The 24,167-nt window shown below is 44.1% G+C and overlaps 1 protein-coding gene across 1 annotated transcript in view; it reads right to left on the reverse strand.

Annotated features, from left to right (window-relative positions):
* NPHP4 (nephrocystin 4) overlaps nucleotides 1-24,167 on the reverse strand; it is a 203,176-nt gene that overhangs the window by 91,605 nt on the left and 87,404 nt on the right. The window contains exons 12-13 of the mRNA XM_018576510.1: nucleotides 13,231-13,286; nucleotides 10,984-11,109 (exon numbers count right to left, since the gene is read on the reverse strand). Coding sequence (XP_018432012.1) covers nucleotides 10,984-11,109; nucleotides 13,231-13,286 — 182 coding nt within the window. The remainder of the gene's footprint in view (nucleotides 1-10,983; nucleotides 11,110-13,230; nucleotides 13,287-24,167) is intronic.

Raw genomic sequence — 24,167 nt, forward strand, 5'->3', positions numbered from 1 at the left:
CCCCCCCCCCCCCCCTTTTAACACGTGAAAACAATTTTCAGTCAATTATTCATGTCAGGAAAGCAATCTTGGAAAGCACATGGCATTAAAAATTAGTTTGTTTTAAATAGCTAATTGCTTTCTAGGGAGCCATCTTATTAAAATTACCTAACTAATTAAACTAACTAAATGTTATACCATTATAGGCACGTCACGGGATGCTAACCACATACAATTATGGTCGGCTAATCTGTTTTTATTTGTGCTGTATAATCCCTCCAAAATGAATACAAATAACAGTGTCAGGGACATTTCCATCCGTTTTGGCACAGGAACGTTCTCCCATTTCCAATGAGGGCAAGGACGCAGCTCGTGATTGGAAAACGCAGATGCTCTCTACTAGTCATTAGTAGGGCACAGCGCCAATGGCCAATCGATGTATCAGATGCCAACATAAGCAGTTCCAAAATACCTTTATTTAATGTCAATGGTGCAGGTCATGTGACTGCTTTGCTTGTCCTCTAGTCTGCACGGCTTGGTAGAGTAGGTAAGACTTTTTCTATCCTCCTCCAAAGGCTGTCAATCATGTACACTGGACAACCCCATTGCTGCCTGTTACATGCTAGGAGCTGTCTTTATCTCAATAGCCTTTAATGTAAATTGATTTTAAATTCATCCAAGAGCCTAATGATGAAGAAATTGATCTAATATTGTAAAACGCGTTGAGGTGCTGCTATTCTCGCTTTTGGGGCATTTTGTTTTATCTCATATTATGCAATCCTACAAAACTGTATGTATACAAAATGACCATAATGCATTGTGAGCAAACTGGTCAAGCAGGCCAGGTGAGATATCTCTTGGCTTGAAGCATAGGATGTGCTGTTTTTAGTATATTGTTTTGAAGATATTGTCTGTCTTTTTGGAGAAAATAAAGAATTTACATTTTAATGAACTCAGTTGTATGAGCTCTGTGAGCAAGCCGTCATGGTGGAACGCGTGAGGTCATGTGTCAGTGTACAGCTTATCTATGCTCATGGATTAAACTGTGTACGGAAGATTAATTTTTGGAGTGCGGCTCCTTTCTTTACATTTGGATTTAGTAAGTAGTGCCATTATTTATATTGTTTTATTTATTTATTATTATTATTATATATTTTTGCAATACACATTACTCAAACAGAAGCGTGCCCGGAGTAAACACCTCCTGCATGGGAATCAGTAGTCTAAATGAAATACGACTGTATTCTGCTGGTAAGACATTTACATTTGCTGCATATTAATGCGTCTTAAATTTCGTAGGAACAGCACAAAATGTAAACGGTGGCTCTGAATATATTTACTACGCGTTTCATCAAAAAGATTTCTTGTCCTTTCAGGAATATTCTGAGTGTCTCAGAGTTACATTTACCCTAATATATGCTGCAAGTTGTATCTGTGCTTTTAATCCTTTTTACGTCTTTAAATATAAGACCGCATAAATCTGTCAGAGCTGAGTTGCCTCTCTAAAGCATCATTAATCCTTTCCTTGGTTTACTTTTCTCTTGAAAACAACAAGTTTTTATTTGTATGTTTTTGGGGGTTTTTTTGTACTTTAGATTTTTGCATGCTGTTTATTTTTGTACTTGGGAATTTTGGATGCCGCTTATAAGAGCAGCTATAATTAGTAGAGGTAAGAGAATTGGCTTGCCTAAGCTTGGATACACAGTGAATGGGACCACAGGGTTCCAATGTTTACCACTGATCAGTAAATCAATGTGCCAGGCAGTTAAAAGAGAACTAAAGTCAAACCTTTTTTTTGGCTTTAGTCCTCTTTTGGGTCAAATGAGTATACTGTATATAGTAAGAGTAGAAGAGCAGGCCCATGTACTGCCCATTATTTGCTGACAGCGCAGAGCCGCGCCACAGCCAGGAAGGATCCCGACAATAGCCTGGATCGACCCTGCTTCTTGATTGACAGCTGGATCTGCCTCTCTAGAGCCAGAGTCAGCGGTGCCCGCCCCCTCCTCTGTCTGTCCCTCCAATAAGTGATGCAGGAACAGAGAGGCGAAGGGGAAATCCTTACAAGGAGCAGTGACTGACAGTCTGGAAAAGGGGCAACAGGTGCACCTAATACCCTCCATGTGACCCAATGAGATGCCACCTGAGGCAACCACCTCAGGCTACCTCATTATAGAGACGGCCGCGCTGTCCAGACCCCACCAAAATCTGAAATGTATGTCAGGTACCTTTTTTTTATATCTGCCTAGAGTATCTTTATTACATTTATTACATTACTTTATTACATTTACATACGTCTCTTATAAAATATAGACATTTACAATGATGCCTGAAAGTAATTTCTGATATCACTCTCCTATTCCTTAGACTTGCTGTGCAAGCTCTTTTTCTAGGTGCTTTGCCAGGAAGTGTAATCAGAAACCCGGATAAACAACTGCTAAGAGCAGCATTGAGCATGGACAAAGATAAGTGCCCATAGCACCGAATTCTAGAAAATATGACGTACAGAATTCTACATGGAATGAAATGTAGAACATAAAACTTCATTTTTGTAGCTGAAACTCAGGGAGCCTTAAAATCCCCATCTATGAACTGTCTTATCTATCATAGAATTTGTAAGCCTGCCCTGTCCCTCTGTACATACACCGGGGCCAGAAAAGCACAGCCAGGAGAGTGGCACCACTTTTTAGGCAGCAACACACTGATAAGTCATTACTCTCCTCTCTCCTCCTCTTAGCATGTTCCTCTGCAGCACATGTGCATGCAGCAAAGCCTGATGGGCTACTAGTGCTTCCCCACCCTCTCCCATTCTGAGCTCTGCTCTGCAGGGGGTGACATGAGGCTGATATTAGGACAAATGTAGGTACTGAGGTTAGTTGTATGTCAAAATATATTAAATTATAATTAACTGAATACAATAAACTGAACTTTTTATATTTACATGGAGTTTATCTTTAAAATAAAAGTAGAGCCAAATATTTTTTTGGGCTTTAATTCTCTTTTTGTTTACGGGAGGACACATTCACTGCTGCCTACTATTTGCTGAAAGCGCAGAGCAGCACTGTAGCTGGGAAAGATCCCGACAAAATTGTGGCTGGCTGATTGACAGCTTGCTCTGCCTCTCTAGAGCCAGAGCCAGCTGTGCCCCGCCCATCTGTCCCTCCAATGGGCTCTGGAGGAACAGGTAGGGATCCCTGAAGGGGGCAATGACTGACAGTCACTTCTCTCTGTAGGGAGGAGACACCACTTACATGATTGCTCAGCTCTCGTGGCAGAGCCGGCGTATGACAGCTACGGTATCCAAAGCCGGCTCTAAGTATTGGGAAGAAGATATTTAAAGGAGAACTATGGGGCAACCTTTTTTGATTTCCACTCATCCTCATAGTTAGAGCCGACGTGTGACATTGAAACTGTCACAGATCAGCTCTATTGATCGGGAAGTGAGCGAACACATACCGTCGCTCGCTCACTTCCCGATCATCTCCCTGCAGTGAGCGGTGACTTTCAGCCACCGCTCCCTGCAGTTCCCCCCTCCCCGCTCCGATCCACCAGCGATCCTCCCCGCTCCGATCCACCAGCGTTGACTGGAGGAACGAATGGGGCAGGGGGCAGGCACAGCCGACTCTGCCTCTAGATAGGCAGAGCCAGCTGCCACTCATGCAGCTGGGTGGATCCAGACAGTATTGTCAGCCCGCTATATACTGAGCTTTGGGTCACGGGAGGACGTTAGTATATGTCCTCCTGTGACCCTAAAGAGAACTATGGGATAAAAAGGTTACCCCATAGTTCTCTTAACTCTTGCAGTGTGGGGGTAGCCCCACTGCAAGAGTTAATTTAAAACATTCTTCTTTAAATAGAATGTGTGACCTCATGGTAATTAATTACTTCTTTATGAGTCAATGTGAGATGTGGGAGTTTCACAGCTACATGTTTCATATACTACACTGTGCAGGCGTTTATTTATTTATTTTTTTATTATTTCTTTTACTCAAAATGATGCAACTCTGGACAACAAATAAGTATTTTATGATTTAGTTAATAACTAAGCTGGATCCTGCAAAAGATTTTCAGCGTAGGGAATGCGCTCCCAAACCCTTCCATTACATTAAGTGAGTGACTTGCCACTTTGCTTCACCCTTGCGTGTTATCTATAATTAAACCAAAATGCTTAACACTGTCACCTCACACGATCTTATGAAACTTTTTTTTTCCCTTACCCAAATACTGCCAAGACATAATTTGTACTACAGGTTTATATATAAAAAAGTCCCTTCTAAAGGAAATTAACTTTAAATCAGCAAAAAGCGTTCCAGTTGCATTAAAGACAAGATGGGGCAAGGTCTTACAGTTTGTTTCCTTTAGAAAGCTTGAGCAGAAAAGTCTCTCCACTGCCAGCATACCACATAGAAGGACACTTGCTCTCTGTGTGGAAGCAGTGGTCTCTCTGCAAAGGTCAGACACACCACCTGATATCTCAGAGCCAGAGATCCCCAATCAGCAGGCAGCATGAGATATGCTGATCACAGAGCTATAGTTGTGACTCGGGGGCGGGTCTATGATGACCTGCACCCACCGGATGTCCTCACATTTCTAGGTTGAATGACTTTCCACCACCACTTTCCACCACTAGAGGTCTTCAGGGTTAAATTACACATTTAACCCTGAAGATCTCTAGTGGTGGAAAGGAATAACTGCAGGGGACAACATCAGCAAGGATTGCACACAGAGGTGCTTTTTTTGTATTAAACCCATGATGAGGGAACTTCAAATTTTTTTTTAATGAATAGTTGAGCTTTAAGTGAATCAGGTGCTTTGCCTAGCATGTACTTCTAAAATATACTAAAACTAGGGATGCACCGATACCGATACTAGTATCGGTGCCGACGCCGAGTATTTGTGGGAGTACTCGTACTTGCCCAAATGCTCTGATTCTTACCCCCGATACCAGAACTTCCGGTCAGAAGGGGCATGGAGCCAGCTTTCCTGTCAATCAGGATGCCGAGGGGGGGGCGCGTAATGACTAACTGCCCGGTTTCCTGACTCCATGCTCCCTCATCACCAGCTTTAAGTGAATCTGTTGCTTTGCCTTGCATGTACTTCTACAATATACTAAAACTAAGGATGCACCGATACCGATACTAGTATCGATGCCGAAGCCAGTATTTGGGCGAGTTCTTGTGCCCAAATGCTCTGATTCTTACCCCCAATACCGGAACTTCCAGTCAAAGGGAGCATGGAGACAGCTTCCTGGCCAATCAGGTAATGACTCGCCATCCGGCTTCCTGATTGTCCAGGAAGCTGGGCGGCAAGTTGACAGGGACTTGCTGTGTTTTTGCCACGAAAGAGCGGATTGGTGTTAGAAGCAGCCCCTGTGCCGAAAAAGTAACTTTCGCAGAGTCAAAGCAGTGTGGCTCGGTGAATTTTGCGTGATTTGGCTCGGTGAATTTTGCGTGATTTCAGAATGCTTCGGAATGTATTTTTAATGCACGGCAGAATAGTGAGACTGTCAGCCTGCCTATTCTCTGCACATGGTGACAAGGGAGCCTGAAGCCAGCTTTCCGACTAATCAGAAAGCCGGTAGGCGAGTCATTACATGCCGCACTGCTTCCTTAATGGCCCTGTGACCAGAAGTTCCCATTATCGGTAAGTACCGGAAAAAATATCGATACTCGATACCAAAAAAACGGCATCGGTGCATCCCTACCTATAATCTTTATCATGGAAAACAACTAAGCGCAGCATCTACCTCCTTCCCAGCACATACACACATCAAATTCACATTTTTATACATGCACCTGGCAGTTAATAAACAGAAGACTCCATGAAACACCGTGTGATCAGTTTTTCTACATATAGTATTGTATAGAGTTCCTCTTTAACTCAGAGAGTGGCGGTGTCCAGATTAATGCCTGCACATAGCCATTTTGAATAATTATGTGCCACATACAGGCAAAGGACAGTGTTAAGAGCTCCCAACTCTGTGCAGATCAGCAAGGTTATTTTGCAGTTGCCTGCGGGATCCTGAGCATTCCACGGCTTTCACCTGTCCCACCCTAGCAACCAGCATTCCACATCGCTCTCTGAAGTCTGGTTGCCATGCTAAGTCAGGTGTAAAAAGCAGCGGACAGGATAACCTGTCTTATCTGGAAAAAACTGCAACATAACTGCTCAGTGGGAGCATTTGGAAACAATTTCTGATACTTAAGAAAATCAGCAGTATCTAATGGGGTGCAAACCAGCAAGATGTTCTGACATATCTGAGGCAGTGATGAGCATACGTAAAGAGGAATATGCACAGAAAGAGATCAAGAGCAAATGCAGATAAATAAAACTAGGGATGAGGTGTAATGTGAGGGGAAAAAAGAAAAGTATGAAGGAAATGAATGAAGAAACAAAAGAGGTTGGAGAAAGTAAATACATTATGAAGAGAAGAGGGGAAGAGAGGAAAAGGGGGGAGGAAAAGGGAGAAGAGAGGAGTGTAATAAAAGGGGAAAGAGGACAGTAGAAGAGAGTAGATGGATAAGGAGAAGAGAGGAAAGAGGAGAATAAAGGGAAAAGAAGAGGAAAGGGAAAGTGAGAGAGGCAGATAGAGGAATGAAGAAAGGAAAGGAGATGATAGTGAGAAGAGGAGAAGAAAGGAAAAGGGAGAAGAGAGGAGTGTCATAAAAGGAGAAAAAGGAGTGGATAAAGAAGAGAGAAGACAAACAGGACAGTAGAGGGGAAAAGAGGAGAGGAACAAAAAGAGAAGAGAGAGGCAGATAGAGAAGAAAATAAAATAAGAAACAGAAGTGGTAAGAAGAGGTTAGAAGAAAGAAAAAGAAAGAGGAAAGGAGAGGAAAAGAAAGAGGAAAGAGTAGAGGAGGGGAAACGCTAAGGAGAATAATAAGTAAGACTCCATTCACATATAGCGTTTGCGTTTCCAGCACAGGGCACAAACGCTATATTTTTAAAAACTGCATAGATTACGCTTGTTTGCGGCTATTATATATATTATATAGCCGCAAACGTGCGGAATCCGCCAAAAGCACTGTACCTGCACTATTTTGCAGGCCGCACGATTTTGTAGCGCGCAGCCGACGCAAGAGTCTGAAAAATGCACATTTAAGTGCACTGTTTTTTATTTTTAGAGCAGCTCAGCGCATATTCGTACGTCCGAATACGCACAGACAACAGCCCCTGTGTGAACGGAAAGAAGAAAGGAAAGGAGAAGAGGAGGTGAAAAGAGAGGAGGGGAAAATGGAGGAGAAAGGAAAGAGGTTAGGAAAAAAGAGGAGAGGAAGATGGAAAGGAACAGGGAAAGAAAGGTAAAGCAAAGAAACAAGGAAAGGAAAAGTAGAAAAGAGAAAAGGAAAGAAAAAAAGAAAAGGAGGAGAATGGAAAATATAAAGGGAAAGAAAGAGGAAAAGGAAAGGAAGGAAATGAGGTCAGGAAAAGAAGAAAAGGAGAAGAGAGAAAAAAAAAAGGAAAGAAAGAGAAAAGCAAAGTAAGCAAAGTAAAGTAGAAAGAGAAAGAAAAGTTGACATTCTCCCCCTTGTGGTCTTTTCTTGGAAAGAGTTAACACATCTGTAAGTGGATAAAGTGTGAGGACTGCCTAATTATTCATTGTAGGAGGCATTACGTGGAGTGTATAGCGCAGTAGATTGTACAGTGAAGAGTGAAGGTCAATGAGCTGGAAGCTATAGACTGAGCGCATACGCCGGTGAATTTCTAATGTACCATTAGTTGTTGTCGTATGTAAATAAATAATTCAGCTGTCACGGAACAGCGTCGATTCTACCAGAGAAACCTTTCAGGCTGCTTAATGCCAGGTCCGGGATGCAAATCTCCTCCTGTGTAGTCAGCTCAGCCCCAGGACAGAAGAACAAGAGGAGAAGGTTGACAGGTTCCAAAGAAAACTCTGCAAACTTACGAACCAAAAATTAGGTTCACTTTAACTACTTAACAGCCATAAACTGTACACTTTTCTTGCTGTCTTCTATGACACAAAAAGCCAACCGATCAGATGTTTCCTACTACCTACTATAAAATTCTAACCCATCTGCTTGTTGAGGGTTTTTGCTTTTTTGTTTTATACTTTTATATGCATCAAATCTACAAAACCATGATGAAAAAGTACAAAAAGGTACAAAAATGACATTAAAACAAACTAAATACAGCACATTATTCAATTAACTGAAACACTGGAAATGTGTCTCTATATTTAGCCTGTTGACCTTCATAACTTATTTTTTTTCAGAGCCTTATCACCCAAAGCCCCCAAAAAACTCTATTGAAAAATTCTTAAATATGATTATACTTATTCGGAGTACCTTCCTTTCAACACAAATATTGAGCAATTCTGGTAATCAATAATATTAGTTATTAAGCTGCTTTCTTATCCCTGGGCACTGATGAATACAATCATTTCAACTGATAAATGTATACATCTCTCCATTAGGCCACCTGCCCAACCCACAATTCTATTCCAAAGTTATAATTTTTTACCTTTCTGCAGTGAAATAACATGGTTTAAATCTGAGATGGGGTCGGGCACTTCATGCAATGACAAACTATCACCCTTTCATTGGCCTACTTTGTTTTTTACTGGCTCAGCTTATTTGGTTAATGTGCTAGCTCAGTCAAAAACCTGCATTCAGAACAATACTAAAAGAAAAAGTTTGGGCTGAAATTGGGCTTTAATTCCACTAAGCAGTAGTTCCATCAACACTGACCCCTTAAAAAAGACACTGCCCATTGGGGTCAAAGTGACAGTGTGTTTCTGCCCTAGTTCTACTTCCATTACCAGTGATCCCACACCACTCATGCCTCTGTTTCAGCTGGCACTGGATTGAACTGTGTCACCTGTGTCAGGGGCTACGTTAAGTTGTAGGCGGGGTTCACTCTCGGGGTATTGCGTGCGTGTTCCCTTTTGGTTGGCTGGGTAACCCCGTGCATGCAACTCGAAACCAGACACCCCACGGTCAGGGGCCATGGCCTTGGCCTCGTGCAAACACTCCCACACGTGTAGTACTGCGTACACAGGGCCTCATGGCTTCAACCGCCTCTGCGGTCTTCGGCGCTTCCTCCCCCTTAGGGAGAAAGGCCACCATGAATGGCACCCTGTGTCAGGCATAGCCCCATTGCGCACCTACCCTCCTCAGATGGTTACAGCCACGCTACAGTCCAACATCACACTCCTGTAGAACCCCACCTTCTCAGAGGTTGGAGGGAGAAGAACCAGTCCACACAGATAGTCTTTTTGTTGGTTTTACTTGAAAGAATGAACATGGTATGAAGCATACATTTCAGCCACCCCCGAGTGGGGTGGCGGCACATCACTTGTTACTTGCTCGGTGTTACAATTTAGAGAGAGAGGTACGTCAGCCCAGGTGCAGCTCAGAGTCCACGTCTAACTTCGGCCATAGGCCCACTGGTAAATATCGTCAGTCTCCTAGCACTTCACTATTCTCCGGAATCCCATCCATTGTCAGTTCTAGCACGGTGGGTTTCCCCCTGTGGGGAAACTAGGGAATCTTTGTAGCTCTACATAGTCCTAGGCCTGGCCTGTCTTTCCCATGGACCAGCCTATATTCAAGAAACAGTCTCTCTCCAGAGACTCTGCAGACAGTCTTAGACTTCTTCTGTACTCCTCTGAACTGCACCCCTCCCCTCTCGGGCGCCCCCTATAAATCAACTCTCCTGGGACACAGAGTCTCCTCAGGCCAGAGCTGCATCTATCTCCAGGGCCCCATGGGGGCATCTAGTGGCCGTTGGCCATACTGCACCTACCTACAAAGTGGTCACCTCACCCCCTCTGTCATGTGACAGCACTTGGACGTATCGATTGGCTGTCAAACCTGTACATTGTTTGTGGTAGGAGGTCACATGCTCCCCCATACCTGGAAGCACTGGGTTTTTTATCTGGAGGCAATGAAGGCTAGAGCAATCTGCATTTGCTGGCAAAGTGTCAGAGACCATCTGTTACTGCGCATTCCCAGTGGTCCCGGATTTCATGCCATTGGAAAACAGGAACTTGCGCGCCAAACAGCGCACCGGAAGTGACGCGGTGCTCTAATGGATCACACTATTTAAACCAAGTCTGCCTGTCTCCAAGTTGCTGGATTATCTTTCAGCTCCCCAGTGTTCCTGTGTTCTTCTGCCTTGTAGTGCCTGACTTCTGACCTGGATTGATCGTGACCATTCTTGATTGCTGCCAGCCCTTGACCTTTGATCGTTTACTGGACTTTGCCTCTGCCTCATCCCTTTTGTACCTTGCCTGCCCGACTGGTGTGACCTTGGCTCGTTTGACCCTGATTACGGATCCTGCTCTGCTCTTCACCCAGCACCTGGACTCCAGCTTGCACGGTGTAATCACCAGTGGCACCCGTGCCACTCGCTGTCTGCTTGGACACAGGATTCAGTCTCCAACCAGGTACGTGAAACAAAGCGAGTATAATTGGGGCAGGACAGGTCCATAGAAACATGCTGTCACTTTTCCCTGAATGGGCAAAATAACAGTAATAAATAAATAACTGGGTGAAAATGTTTACTATGTTGGTTTGGGGTCCACATGGTCCCTAAAATGGTGAACAGTTCAAACATGCATGGCTTTTTCTCCTACTTGCAAGCAACCTACAGTAGGTGTGCTTGAGAACACCTCTCCTGCACCACAAACAGGGGTTCCCAGATCACTAGAGTCCCAAAAGAACGGGGTGGGGATGACTGGCATACAACAGCAATGTCTGGATTATAAACTGAAAGCCCGTTTCGAAGATCATTAATCATACCTCCTTCCCTCATGCTCCCAGTACACCTAGACACCTAAAAAACATCTATAAGTTGCCCTTTTTTTACTTTTAAAAGCTCTCAAAAGTGGTGCTCACGTGACTTCGAAAAAGGCCTTTGCGACTTGCATCCAATGCTAGGCTGGGGGTTGCAGTGCGTTGCCTCAGCACATGGAAAGCAACTTTGATGTTTCAAATTTCTGAGCTGGAACGGCAGAGCTTCTCTTTAAATAACAAGACTTACCGCATGAGACAGCTGAAAGGCCATTGGTGAAGGAATGAGCTGGCTGGGGACTTGCTGTAAAGGTATTTTAGATGAGTGACTTATGGTTGGATAGCGAGATGATGTAGTCAGCTGGGATATCGACAGCTACAGTAAAAACAAAACATTTCTATTTCAGTGGATTTTGTAAAAGTTAAATATCAACATGTACACAAAGGTTAGTGCTGCATTTCTCAAATTTAGGATGTGGGCTTGTTGGAAATTCAACACTAACCACAATATTATCACAAGAGTAAATGGAAGTTCTCTGGAAGGTATATATGAGAAATATACTTTTGTCACAGCTACAAAACCCAAACCACCATCTGAAATGGGTATGCCGGCCATGCGTTGTCACCTTTATTGGTTGGTTCAATTTTCCATATTTTTGGTGGACTTCATGAAAAGCCCAGCATAGAAAGCTCATACATTGACAATGCTAGTGGTATGCAAGAAGACAAAAGGCCTCGGTGGGGTTTTTTTCCCCCAAGGAATAAGATGTGTACATATAAAGGGAGTGACAGATCCTCTTGAAGGATTGAAATATACACCAATGATGAGGAAGGTATAGCTAAAAAAATGACACATGATGTAGGGAGGTACCAAATAACAGCAAAAACGCTCTCTGAACTTTGCAGTCCAATTAAAGTCACAGAAATAGATACACATTCAGATAGACATTGTACTAATAATCTCAATTTTTATAGTCTCGACTATACTCGTCTGCTACAGCAGTTTTGTAGGATGTCTAAATATTACAGCCCAATAGGCATCAAAGATAGATTAGGTAATTAGCGCTCACTAACAGAACTTGTCAGACATATGCTCTCGTAGGGATGCACCGATGCTGATATTAGTATCTGTATCGGTGCCGATGCCGAGTATTTTGGCGAGTGCTCGTACTCGCCCAAATGCTCCGATGCCTAGCCCGATACTTGAACCTCCGGTATCAGGAAGCCAGGCAGCGAGTCATTACATGCTGCCCGGCTTCCTGATTGGCTGGGAAGTTGGCTCTATGCTTCCGTGTCACTTGGTGACGAGGGAGCATGGAGCCGGCTTGCTGGCCAATCAGTAATCGGAAAGCCGGGTGGCGTGTGTTTACACGACGCCCGGCTACCCGGTTAATCAGGAAGCCAGGTGGCGAGTCATTACACGTCGCCTGGCTTCCTTAATAGGACTTCCGATATCAGTATTTGGTATTGGCGAGTACTGAGAAAGTAGTATGGGTACTTGTACTCGATACCGAAAAACCGGTATAGGTGCAATCCTACCCCCTCCCCTTCTCTGGTTACATCTATGTGTGGACACTTGTAATGAGGTGAGGGGTGTGGCTTTTACTCAGCTCTGCCAGCACAGAACATGGCAGTGTCAGGGCAGGAAGCAGCATTTTCACTGAGACAAAAAGTATTTTAAGATATTTCCATGCATAAATTAGTCAAAAAATTATAACATGAGGTGTACAGCATTATAAAGGGGTGTAAGGCTTCAACTGGAATTAAAAGGACCATGTTAAAAACTTTAAAGCACAAAAAATCAAGTATGTTACACGCTTGCAGCGTTTTTCCTTTCCTTAAATGTTTTTTACTCATTTGCAGTCTGCCTTTAAACGTGCGAGAAAATTTTACTACTCACGAAGAGCCAATTCCCTACCATAGCCTCCTTCCTCCTTGCAGGTCATAGCCCACTCCTCTTTTGGGAATGTCTAATTATTCTCTGAGCTGACCCAGCTCTGCCCCTGCCCTCTCTATATAACAAGTATAGCTGCCAGGGAATGATTGAAGGGGAATATTACAGAGTGTCACTTGAGTGACAGCTCTGAGTATGCTGGGGCTGCCGACATCACATCCAAAATGGGGACACCCAAGAGCAGCCCCAGGGCTTTAAATGTCTACACAATGGGGGCTATATCCGGGTAAATAACATGCATCAAAATCTGTTATATGCACATAATGCACAATGATTTTGTTAAAATTAATGGCCTGGCAGGATTCCCTGAGGGAACAACTGAGGCCACAAATAATGGTTCCAAAATTACAAACCTTTGTTAAGCGCTGTAAGGATGGAAGTACACTATTCTGAAATCTAAGTAAACCCAAATCTAATGTCCCAATGTGGGTGGATGGTAGTGGGTTGAATATGTACATTTATAGGCGTCGCTGTCCTCATTAAAATGCCAAGGTCTGCACCTCCACACTGCCACCACCATGAAACCTCACGGAATATACATACCGCCGGTCCTATCTGAGATTCCTGAAGGTTGACCGATGTTGGCGCCATTGTCTTTGCTAAAAAAAAAGTTTAAAAAAAAGTGTTATTTTACTATTTTACTAAACATGTATAACAAAAATGTCAGAGCTAGTCATTGGTTAACTACTCTATATACGAGTTGTGCTATAGTTCTGTACAGAACTTTGTTCTATCAACTGACAGTTTATGACCCCGGCACATGTACTTGCTTAAAATCACATGCATTTTTCATTCGAATCTTATATGCATTGCAATACTTTTTTGATGGATCAGACACTTTCGCAGAGTACCAATCATCCCTTTGAAATATAAGCAATGTAAGATGGGCATGACTTAAAGCCAGATTAAACTTCCACTTTGCAAAAGTCAGATCAGTCAACAACAGACATTCCAGATGCATTAAAACAAAAGGTGTGCAAAGTCTTACAGTTCCTTTTCTTTCTAAAGCAGCCACAGCCTGAGTAGAAAGGTCGGTCGCCTGCCAGCATGCTGTGGAGAAGAACCGGTGGCCACTGTGCAGAAGCAGTGGTCCCCCTGCTCAGTCAGCTCCCTGCTGATTGGAGGACTTGGGGTATGACTCAGCAGGAGGTGTGTTAGACGTCTGCAAAGAGATCGCTGCCTCTCCATCTAGACCAAGGGTCCCATTTTGCAGCAGCTGGCAGGGGACAGGCTTTTGTACTCAGGCTGTGGCTGATTTGTAATAAAAACAAAATGAGCACTTTTCATACGCCAGGAATGTATTCAGCTCACTAAATTTGAGAGGGTTAGTCACGAAGCTAGCCGAAAGGATCAGCCGAAGGGGAGCCCTTTGGTTTATTCGAACCAAAGGGCTTCTGTACAGGCTATTCACTGAGCCGACTGAGCCGAAGTGACGGCCGAAGCGGGGGAAACGGCCTGCCGAAGGCCGGCCTTTCACCCCGCAAATGACAGCTGGGCGGAGCCAGCTGTGATCTCACAGCTGGCTCCGCCCAGTTGTAATGACATATCAGCGCCCCCAAATGACTGACTCCATAGTTCTCCTTTAACCATATGTGAGGCATCAACTACATTACCCTCCCAAAATACCCTAAAACAATAACATTTATTATAATATACCCCCCTCCGCTGCCGTCCCTTTACAACATCTTTGCAGAGTATTACTTTCTCCAGTATTACAGGTATACTTAAAAAATAGTGAACAAGCCAATGACTTCCTCCCCAATAGCCCTCCCTTTGTATATTTTCACTTGCCTTTTACCAAGCAATCTTTCGGCAGACATTGTCAGAGGCAAACTTACTTATAAAGGAATTTATAGACCTCTCTCTGCAGCCAGGAATAGGTCAATGTTACAGGCTTTTCAATTTTTTTTTCCTTTGATGCTCAATGAAACCGACCTGATTATTCCATCTCAAGGTCATTCCGGGTTTAAATGGCATTGATCGACGACACGGCAAGCTGTTAACTGCTATTTTAGATTATTCGCTTCGTTTTGAAGCCTCTAATATCATTACTAAAAAGGTGATCACTTTATTTGCCCTATACATGGAAGTAGACCTCCGTTTCCTTATTTATTTATTTGTACATCTGAGATGGGAATTTTGCCAAACTTGAAATATTTCTGGCTACGGCTGACATCAGGAAACCTTAGCACAATCATACAAAGGCAGATCTGTTCATTGTTAACTGCACGGAAGGGGCTCAGGAACAAGAGTTGCTCAAGCAACCAGAAGCTGGTCTGAGAGGGATTTAAATAGGGAGACAGATAGGAGGCAGGACAGGAAGTAAGCAGGGAGGAAGGGTATATTAACCCTCAGGTGAAGTGGGAGACACCCATAGCTGCTAACAGTGCAGCAAGAGGAGAGCACATGCTAGTGGAACTACAGGTGCCAGCAGACCCACAGCAGCAAACAGGTAAAACAAATGCAAAGCAGAGAAGCACAGATCAGCTCTGCAGCTGATCTGTAACAAATCCCAGGAGATCCGCATGTCTGACCCCAACCATCATGCCATGTTCAGAATCACCAAGATCACATGTGTCCCTCATTTTAGAGTTTGATATGAACACCAACTGAAGCTCCTGACCTGTATCTGCATGAGTTTATGCTGCTGCCACATGATTGTTTGACTGGATAATTGTATGCATAATGAGGTATACAGGGGTCCTGAATAATGTTCCCGTTGAAGGTATATGTTATTTTAAAGTTACTTAAGACCCTATAGCTATCATGACTTTCATAACTCCAGGAAAGCAGCTTCATACACATTTGAAACTCATACCTGGTGCTGCTTACCTGATTTGTAATTCTGAGATTTACACAGCCCTGCCAGACAGAGTAGCCAGATTAGTGACCTGACTTTCTCTGCCCGGGAACGCTATTGGTGAGTTCTCACATCTGCAATTCTCAATGAATGAATAGAAGGTGTTTTATGCTTACAAAATAAAGTTCCTTTGATAAACAAGACTGTGTAGTTCGCACAAACCTACAACTGCAGCTAACAAATAAGATATTTTCTGGGCTCCCCCAGAAGTCTGTCTGATGACCACCCGCCACTGCACCACCCATACACACTGCAGCATATGGCATCACCAGCTTGTGTACAACAACAAGAGCAGCTTTGCCATGACAGCCCTGATCCTCCAAGCTGGCTCCTCACCATCTCCTCCACCGGTGCTCCAGCCTGTTCCAATCACCGCACTGCCATCATCCCAGCAGAGCAGTCAAGAAGGCCAGGAGAACGCGTCTGCCGACACTTCGTGAGGCATAGACTGCAGCCGGGCCACAGAGCCCCTTCGGATCATTGCTTCCTCCAATGGGGAGGCGGCCCGGACTGGATCTCACTGAGCCCCCCCTGCCTCGGGCACCAGTGGTAGGTCTGCCCATGACTGTTTTAGAGATGAGCCCTAGTTGCAAATTTCCAAACGGCCAGATAGGCGGTCCAGGCCACACTACTCTTACCTAATTTCTTCCATTTCTATTAGATTGACCCCTGAGATTATTTACCCCACCTCTTTATTGATGTAGCTGAACACCGCCAATAGCAAATCATCTTGTTACCGCAAAATTAAAATTGGGAAAAAAAAACCTGAATGGTTTCATTATCATCAGCTAATCTAATAAAATGGGTATAGCGGCACAATATCATATTTTAAGTATCTCCTCATAGTAGATCTGGCTGAAGAAAGTTGGCTTTGGCGTTAAGGAAGCCATAATATTTGCATCAGGCATATTACACGCCTCATAAACTCCAGTTATGAGAATTTTATTACCAATCTTGGAAGACCTGAGAATGCCCATTTTAACTTTACTTACACTTGGCTTTTGAGGTTTAATAAAGAATTAACGCCAAGCCGGGGCTGGAACGTTCATAAGTGACAAGTCGGGCGATGAAAATGTTCATTTTCTTTTGTGTTTTTAACCACAAAAGGTTTCAATGTCTTCCATCCTCCTTTGTTCCTCTTGCGCTATTTAAAATTAAAGTGTACCTGTCATTTTGTATAGCCACTCATTATAGTATAAAGAGCTATACCTTAAGGAAGGAAGAGCTTTATGCGTATTAACATCATGTAACTTCTATACTTTCCGATATTACGTTACTGAAAAATGTTGGCCATTTAAAAAGCTTCCCCCTAAATGGTGTACAAACAGACCAAATCTAAGGTTAGGTCATCCATTGAAATTGATTCAGTAATTCTTAGGTGTCTGCATGCTAAGTGACAGTTAAAAGCAATTTGTGCAAATTTTGAGCAACTGAAGAACGAGCACAAAGATAGAGAAACAATAATACTGCTGAAATCTGTTAAAAAAAGAGAGAAAATTATCAAAAGTGGAGCAGAAAAAATCTGGAACAGCTGTGGATGGCAACCAATCAGCTTCTGTCTGTCGTTTTTAAATCTTAACTGAACAAACTGAAGACATAAGCTGATTGGTTGCCATGGGCAACTGCTTCAGATTTTGTCTGCTCCAGTTTTAATAAATTCCCCCGATTATATATATTTATTTATTAGGGATGCACCAATACCGATACTAGTATCGGTATCAGTGCCGATACCAAGTATTTGGGCGAGTACTCATACTTTCTAAATGCTCCGATACTTACCTCCGATACCAGAACTTCCGGCCAGAGGGAGATCTTCCTCTGCCCGGCAGTGCCAAGGGAGCATGGAGCCGGCTTCCTTTCCAATCAGCAGGGATCTCAAGTCTCCCTGATGTTCAGGGAGTCTCCCTCAATTAGACAGCGGCTCCCTGATGTCCTCGAGAGATGCATTTTCTCCCTGAAAGGTTTACTCTGAGTAAACCTTTCGCTTGGCTCTGTCTCAGAAGGAAGAAGCTACTTGCTGCACAGAGAGGGCGGACATAGACTACTATTGAGAGCAGGTACAGGCACTGAGATCTACTGCTGCAGGGTTGAGAGAGTGCTGGTTGTCTAGTTATAGAGAACATTTATTTAATTTGCTGCCCATAGCAACTAGTCAACTGTGTATCAGGGACTTTACTCCTCAGCGTTTTATATATATATATATAATTATCATTATTATTTCTTTTATATTCTGATGATGGCTGCTGTAAAAAAACGAAAAAAAACAAAACAGAAAGGGCACCTCCCTGAAATGAGACGGGAACCTCCCTGAAATAAGGTTTTGCAGGTTGGGATGTCTGAATCAGGAAGCCGGGCGGTGGGTTATGACCCACCTCCAGGCTTCCTGATTGGCTAGGAAACGGGCTTCACTTGTTACTAGGCAGCCTGGCTTCCTAGCCAATCAGGAAGCCGGGCGGAACATCATGACTCGCATCCCGGGCTTCCTGTTCGGTCAGGAAGCCAGGCGGCCTCGGCAAGTGAAGCCGGTGTTCTTTTGCTAGAACACTGGCTTCAAAGGCAATCGGGAAGCCGGGCGACGGGTCATGATCTGCCGCCCATAACAGAAGTCACCAGCACTCGATGATATGTGCAAGAAGCACTTTCTATTCAATCGTCACATGCGTCAAACAGCCAACGTTTCAAGGCCACGCAGGGTCCCTTCTTCTGGGCGCCATAGTGACGTCACTATGCCTCCCAGAAGAAGGGACCCTGTGTGGCCCCCGAAACGTTGGCTGTTTGACGCATGTGACAACACGGCACCATCCGTGTTGTCACTTCAAGCACCAACCTCTTACTCAAGGTGTCAGGAACGCAGGCTGTTCCGGACTCTGAGGCCAGCGTGGGGACGGCCCCGTCATCGGCGTCCAGTTGCTAGGCGACGAGCGGCCGTTCCGCAGCGCTCCTCCTCTCCTTCTCACAGGCAGTGTGACGCGACGGACGAGGCCCGGCGGCGTCCCGTTGCTAGGAGACGCTCGGGTCTTGTCTCCGGCTCCGCCCCCAACAATTGCCTCTGCCTATTTAAACTGAGGCTGAACACTTGCTCAACGTTCTAGCAAAATAGTACGTCGAGCAAGCTATTAGGAACCCCCATCGAGAGCAGAGACCCTGTGACCAGCCTCTGGAACTAATGATCCATCGATCCAGCCTGCAGATACCCCCAGCACCAAGGAACAGATACACTTTCCCTGACTGGACTCTCACCAAACAGCAAGTATATCACTGCCATACTATATACAGGGGAAGTGTTGGTACTGCCACCTTGTGGGGAAGTCTCATATTACATCCTCTCTGCTCTTCTGCTATCTACCCATTATTGCTGCTTATCCATAGTTGTTGTCACCTGCATGTACTCATATTGGGCTTAGTGACGTTAACTGGCTCTCTCCTCAAACACTGTTGCACCATATACCCTGGACGGTAATTCCTCAAACCATATGAGATAGATTAGTTTGGTCCTTAGTGAAGCAACTAAGGCATCGAACTACAAATCACAACACGGCCCCAATGCTATATAATTGGGAGCGTGACTATACAACACGATTACAACTCAATGCTCCCAGGATAAATGGTGTATGATGTGTAAGGGGTTCCGACTGCACTCACTGACTTAAAGTGTTAACGCGAACCTCCCTACTGAACCATTTCCACTTACCTCCGCAGCTGAGATCCAACACTCGCCATCGTGCTTGCAGGAAGCGTTACACAAGGTCGGTTTGCTGTATGGAGTGCAGATGATTTAATATTATCGAATTATCTGCCAGCCGACTTTGATAATCGGGGCACGCGGCACTGGTACTCGGTATAAGTGAGTACCGAAAAAAAAAATCTGTACTCGATACTGAAAAACGGTATTGGTGCATCCCTAATATATATAACAAAGTTATATAGTTATTTAGTACAGTTATAGTTATTTTTTTCAGAACACTAGAAAGTTGAACATCTCTTTTGTCGTCATGCCAGCACTAAAAGTCTAGGTGGTGAGAGAGCTAGGTGTTATTAGCATTCATGTTCTTGGGAGCTGAAGGGTTAAGAGAGATGCAGAAAGTAAACTGCAAGGAAGGACAAAAGCCTCATGTCATGCTCTCGCTCCATCTATCTCTCAGCATCTCCATCACTCTTCTCAGCAGTGCTTGTCACAGCCAGTGCTTCCACATCCCAATGTTCTATTACTGTTTTAGGAACAAGCAAACATGATGGCGTGCAAAACTCACACCAATGAGGTGACCAAAAAATATAAACTAAAACTTTAATCCATTAGTCAAGTTTAAACTCGATGGACCTGTGTCTTTATTCAACCTCAGATACTATGTAACTATGTAGCTTAGAAAAAAAATAAAGGATCAGTTCACCCAAAAGAAACATTTTAGATATTTGGAGTGGAGTCCATAGCTTCCTATATTGGTGCTCCAACATCCAAGATCTCCCTGCCCCTGCCACAATTCCTAGTTCCTGTCCACCTGGAAGTTTTGGATGTTCTGCCAGTGGCGTCACAAGGGCGGTGGGGGGGATTTAGCCCGCACACGGGTATCACCGTTGGATGGGGTGATACCAAAATGACTGACAGTCATTTTGTTGTCACCCCCTCTAAAAAGCCAAGCACTCGGTCATGGGCCGAGAGCCTGACAGTGTCAGGAGAGAGGAGGGCACCCGTCGGCATACCTTATCTCGCCGGGTGAACGTCCCCTCCTCTCTCTGCCAGCGTCCATCGCCAAGATGGCTGCCGGCAGATATCAGTTAGATGGCCACGCATGCACGATGGTGTCATCGCGCATGCGCGGGGCGGTGCCGTCCCACAGCGGGGTGTCACCGGTCTCCGCTTCGAATGACACCCAGCCTCGGGACGCCCCTGTGTTCTGCCCATCTTTGTGAATTCAGCCTCCTGTTACATTCTATATGACATAAAAAGGAATGAATGGGGACACCTCATAATGGCCACATATGTGCAGATCTGGAACTGCACAGATCTTATCAATAGAGTCCTCCAGACATGTAAAACAACTCGCCAGCTATGAAAAGTCATTATGGAAACAGAAATAATAATAAAAATATTAATTATAATGATGGTGTTATAGTAACCACTTTAAAACTAAGCTCTAAGCACATAAAAAAAAGCAGTTTGTTAAAATAATATTTGTGTATATATATATATATTTTTTAAAATGCAACTGAATTTGTACTCCCAGCAGCACTCAGACTTGGAAAGGGAGGGTCAAAACCATGTGTTTTGCATGTGCATGTGTTGACAGGGAACATGCTGACATTTCAGGGACCGAAAACTCTTTTTAATCAGGACTAAAGGAAGATACAATAAACCATTTTTAAACAAAAAGGAATATTTGTTGATTGTATCTTTCTTTAGCCCTGATGAAGGGAGGTAATTTGTCCCCTGAAATGCATAGGCTGATTTCTGCCACCTTTTTAACATTCGCAGATTTAAAAAAAAATACAATTCTGTACTTTTGATAAATGCATTTGGTGATCTTTCTGGTTTGGCAACATGTGGATTTCTCAAGCTGGGCAGCAGCTACCGCTCTGGAACGCACGATTTCGGTGTGAACAAGCCCTCACACTCCAACTTGATACTTAGTCAATCTCTTTATTGGCCATAGTAGTGTCTCCTTGTAAAGCGACATTTCGGAACCATGTGGTCCCTTCTTCAGGCAAACAAAGTGTTCCGAAACGTCGCTTTACAATGTGACACTACTATGGTCAATAAAGAGATTGACCAAGTATCAAGTTGGAGTGTGAGTGACTTTCTATCGATTCCCTACATTGGGAAGGCCCCAGCTTTGTGAAATACTTTTTGGCATTTTGAAAGACTGTTCATCAGTGAACTACAAATAACAAGGTCCAGCGCCTTGCCTCCACTCCTACGTCAGATGAGGGCAGGGAAGTGACCTAACTGTGTTGGCCGCAGAAGATAACATCGGGTCACTAGGCCAACTCTGACATTTGGCTGATTTTTGGAAATCTCGGGACTGGCTGGACAGAAATGTAAATCCTTTGGCACCTAAAGCAGCTCCTGTATATATTGCACATTTAATGGTATGCTTAGCAGTTTGCCCCGGAGTTCAGCTTCAAAAGAAGCTTGTATTTATTTTGCTGGTAATCTTCTAGCAAGGATCATCCACGCTTTGCGCATTTTCTAGCATACTGCTCCGAGAAAACTTCTCCAAGGTAACAAAGACCTGACATTGAGTTCAATCCACTTTATTGTGACAAAGGCTCCATGCCCTTGTTTTCAAGGTCTCAACCTGTGTAATGCAGATTTCACCATCTTCTAATAGCAGCAATTTAAGAATGCATTTGCACATGCGAGAAAAGCTTGCGCATACACGCAAGGAACCCTTGGGCTGATGGCGGTGCTATGGCAACGGTCAAGTCATAAAACAGCAGAAAGTCACAGCACAATAGACCAAATGGATTTAAAAAAAAACATTCTCAACATAAAAAACAGAACTGAATTTAAAAAGGTTCTGCTTCCTAACATTAAGCCCTAGTTTAGATGGGTGGCAGGCTCAGTTGCGCTAATATTGCGCAACATAAAAATTTTCAACTACCACCATTTTATTCTATAGGGTCTTGGCATTCAGAAAATATATAATGTTGGGGGGTTTTACGTCATTTTCAGGCCTAAAATGTGGAATATAACATGGGGGCAAAAAATGAAAAAAGGGCCTCAGTCATGAAGGGGTTAAAAAGTGTTCCCACTGCCTGGTCTTCAGGAGGCGATACTGCCACCTCCTGAATGTTGGGAGTTTTTTGGATCCCAAGGGGGATATTTCATTGAACCACATCTGCCACGTATCAGGTGTTTAGTGCGCTGTTGCGGCACAGTCCCATTCACCCTTATAGGCATGCTTGGCATTTGGCACCATTGGCTGCTATATAATTAAACCCACCCCAGCATTCCTATACATTCTTGCCTCTATGAGCACTCATTTAAAAGGAAATGGATGTGAAACCTCTGCTGTTTCCCCAATGTCTTATAATGCTGATGAACCATGGGCTGGGATGAGAAACTTGCACCATGTTGCCTCTAGAGCCTTGGTTCTGGACTGGTAGGTCGTGACCCAAAAGTGGGTCGTGACTCCCTGTTCAGTGGGTTGCCACATGCCTTCCACTTTTCTAGGTTAGAGACTCCTCAGCCTCTCCCTAGCGCAGCAGCGTCAGATCTTGCGCCAAGCAGCCATTCAAAATATGCCCGACGGTCAGCAAGAGGTGAGGTGGGGTGGGCTGGAGCTATGACCGTGAGGGATCTCCATCCATACGTGCATTGCTTATAGCTCCCTCACATGTCCTGTAGAGGTGTCTGGACCGAAGTGAAATCACATTCTGACTCCCGACACCTCTACAGAGCACACAAGGGAGCTGTACAAGCAATGAACATATGGATGGAGCTCTGTCACAGCAGCCCAAACTGGACCCCAGGCTGAGGATCCACTCCAGTTCTTGTAAGATAGGGAGACTGGGTGGACCTTAAAATAAAATTATTTTGGAGTGTGTAAGTGTGTGTGTGTGTGTGTGTGTGTGTGTGTGTGTGTGATTGTGTCTGTCAGTGTTTTTGAAGGCACGTTCACACTAGTACAGTGCAATAATTGCACAGTCTTGTGCAATTAATGCACTGTAACACGCAATCGCACCTACCACCTGTTCTGTTGCGGCAGGTGTGTTGCATTGCCATTAATTTGAATGAACCTCCCACCCACAGTTCGATCACCTGCACTGAAACACGCGGTACTGCAATGCCATGCATTCCATTGCAGTACAACTTGAGTCGCGACTTAATGACCAAGGACACATGTGGGTCCTAAGGTTACAAAGGCTGAGAACCTCTGCTCTAGAGGACATCACCCAAGACAAAATTTTCACTCTGTCGCCAAGTAACATGGGCCTTCTAACATGCACAAAGTGGATAATTGTAAGGAAAGCATGATTTCATTAATTCACCAAACAAGTCACAAACTTGCCAAAAACTAAAACAAAGCATATGATAGAAAAAAACAAACAGAAGGAACCTTCAGTGAAAACCACATGTGAAAGCCATCAGTAGATCTGGACATACAGGCAGGTGAAGTTATAGCCGAATCTTGACATATCCTGCTACTACCTGCCTAGCCTTCTTATTGGTCAGTGAGGTCACCCATCACATTATAGAGAGCGAAGGGAGCATTATAGAGAGTGAAGGGGGCACTATAGACAGGGAAGAGCAAAGAGTGGAGCTAAGCTCTACTTCCCCAAGAGATTGACACGGTTATTCACTAAAGGGTTTGGAGAAGGCAGGAGAAGTGAACAATCTACCATAGCTGATTTGGAGAAATTCTCCAATTCAGCTCACTTTCCAGATCAACAATGTTGTCTTAGATTGTTCAATTCCAAACTCTTCACCCTTTAGTGAATAACCCTGTGAATGTTTCTCCTGTAACAATGGACAATCTTAAAACATACCGTTAGGTTAAATCACTTCCTCCTAAAGTTCTCTTAGCATGTATGAGGGAGGTAGGGAGTGTGAGCTCTGCCTGGGGACAAGAACTTATGTTGATCTATGAACTGATGTGAACAGATCTGTGGAATCTGTATA

Source organism: Nanorana parkeri, unplaced genomic scaffold (genome assembly GCF_000935625.1).
Source record: "Nanorana parkeri isolate BGI_ZX_2015 unplaced genomic scaffold, ASM93562v1 scaffold5, whole genome shotgun sequence".
In the NCBI taxonomy this organism is placed as follows: Eukaryota; Metazoa; Chordata; class Amphibia; order Anura; family Dicroglossidae; genus Nanorana; species Nanorana parkeri.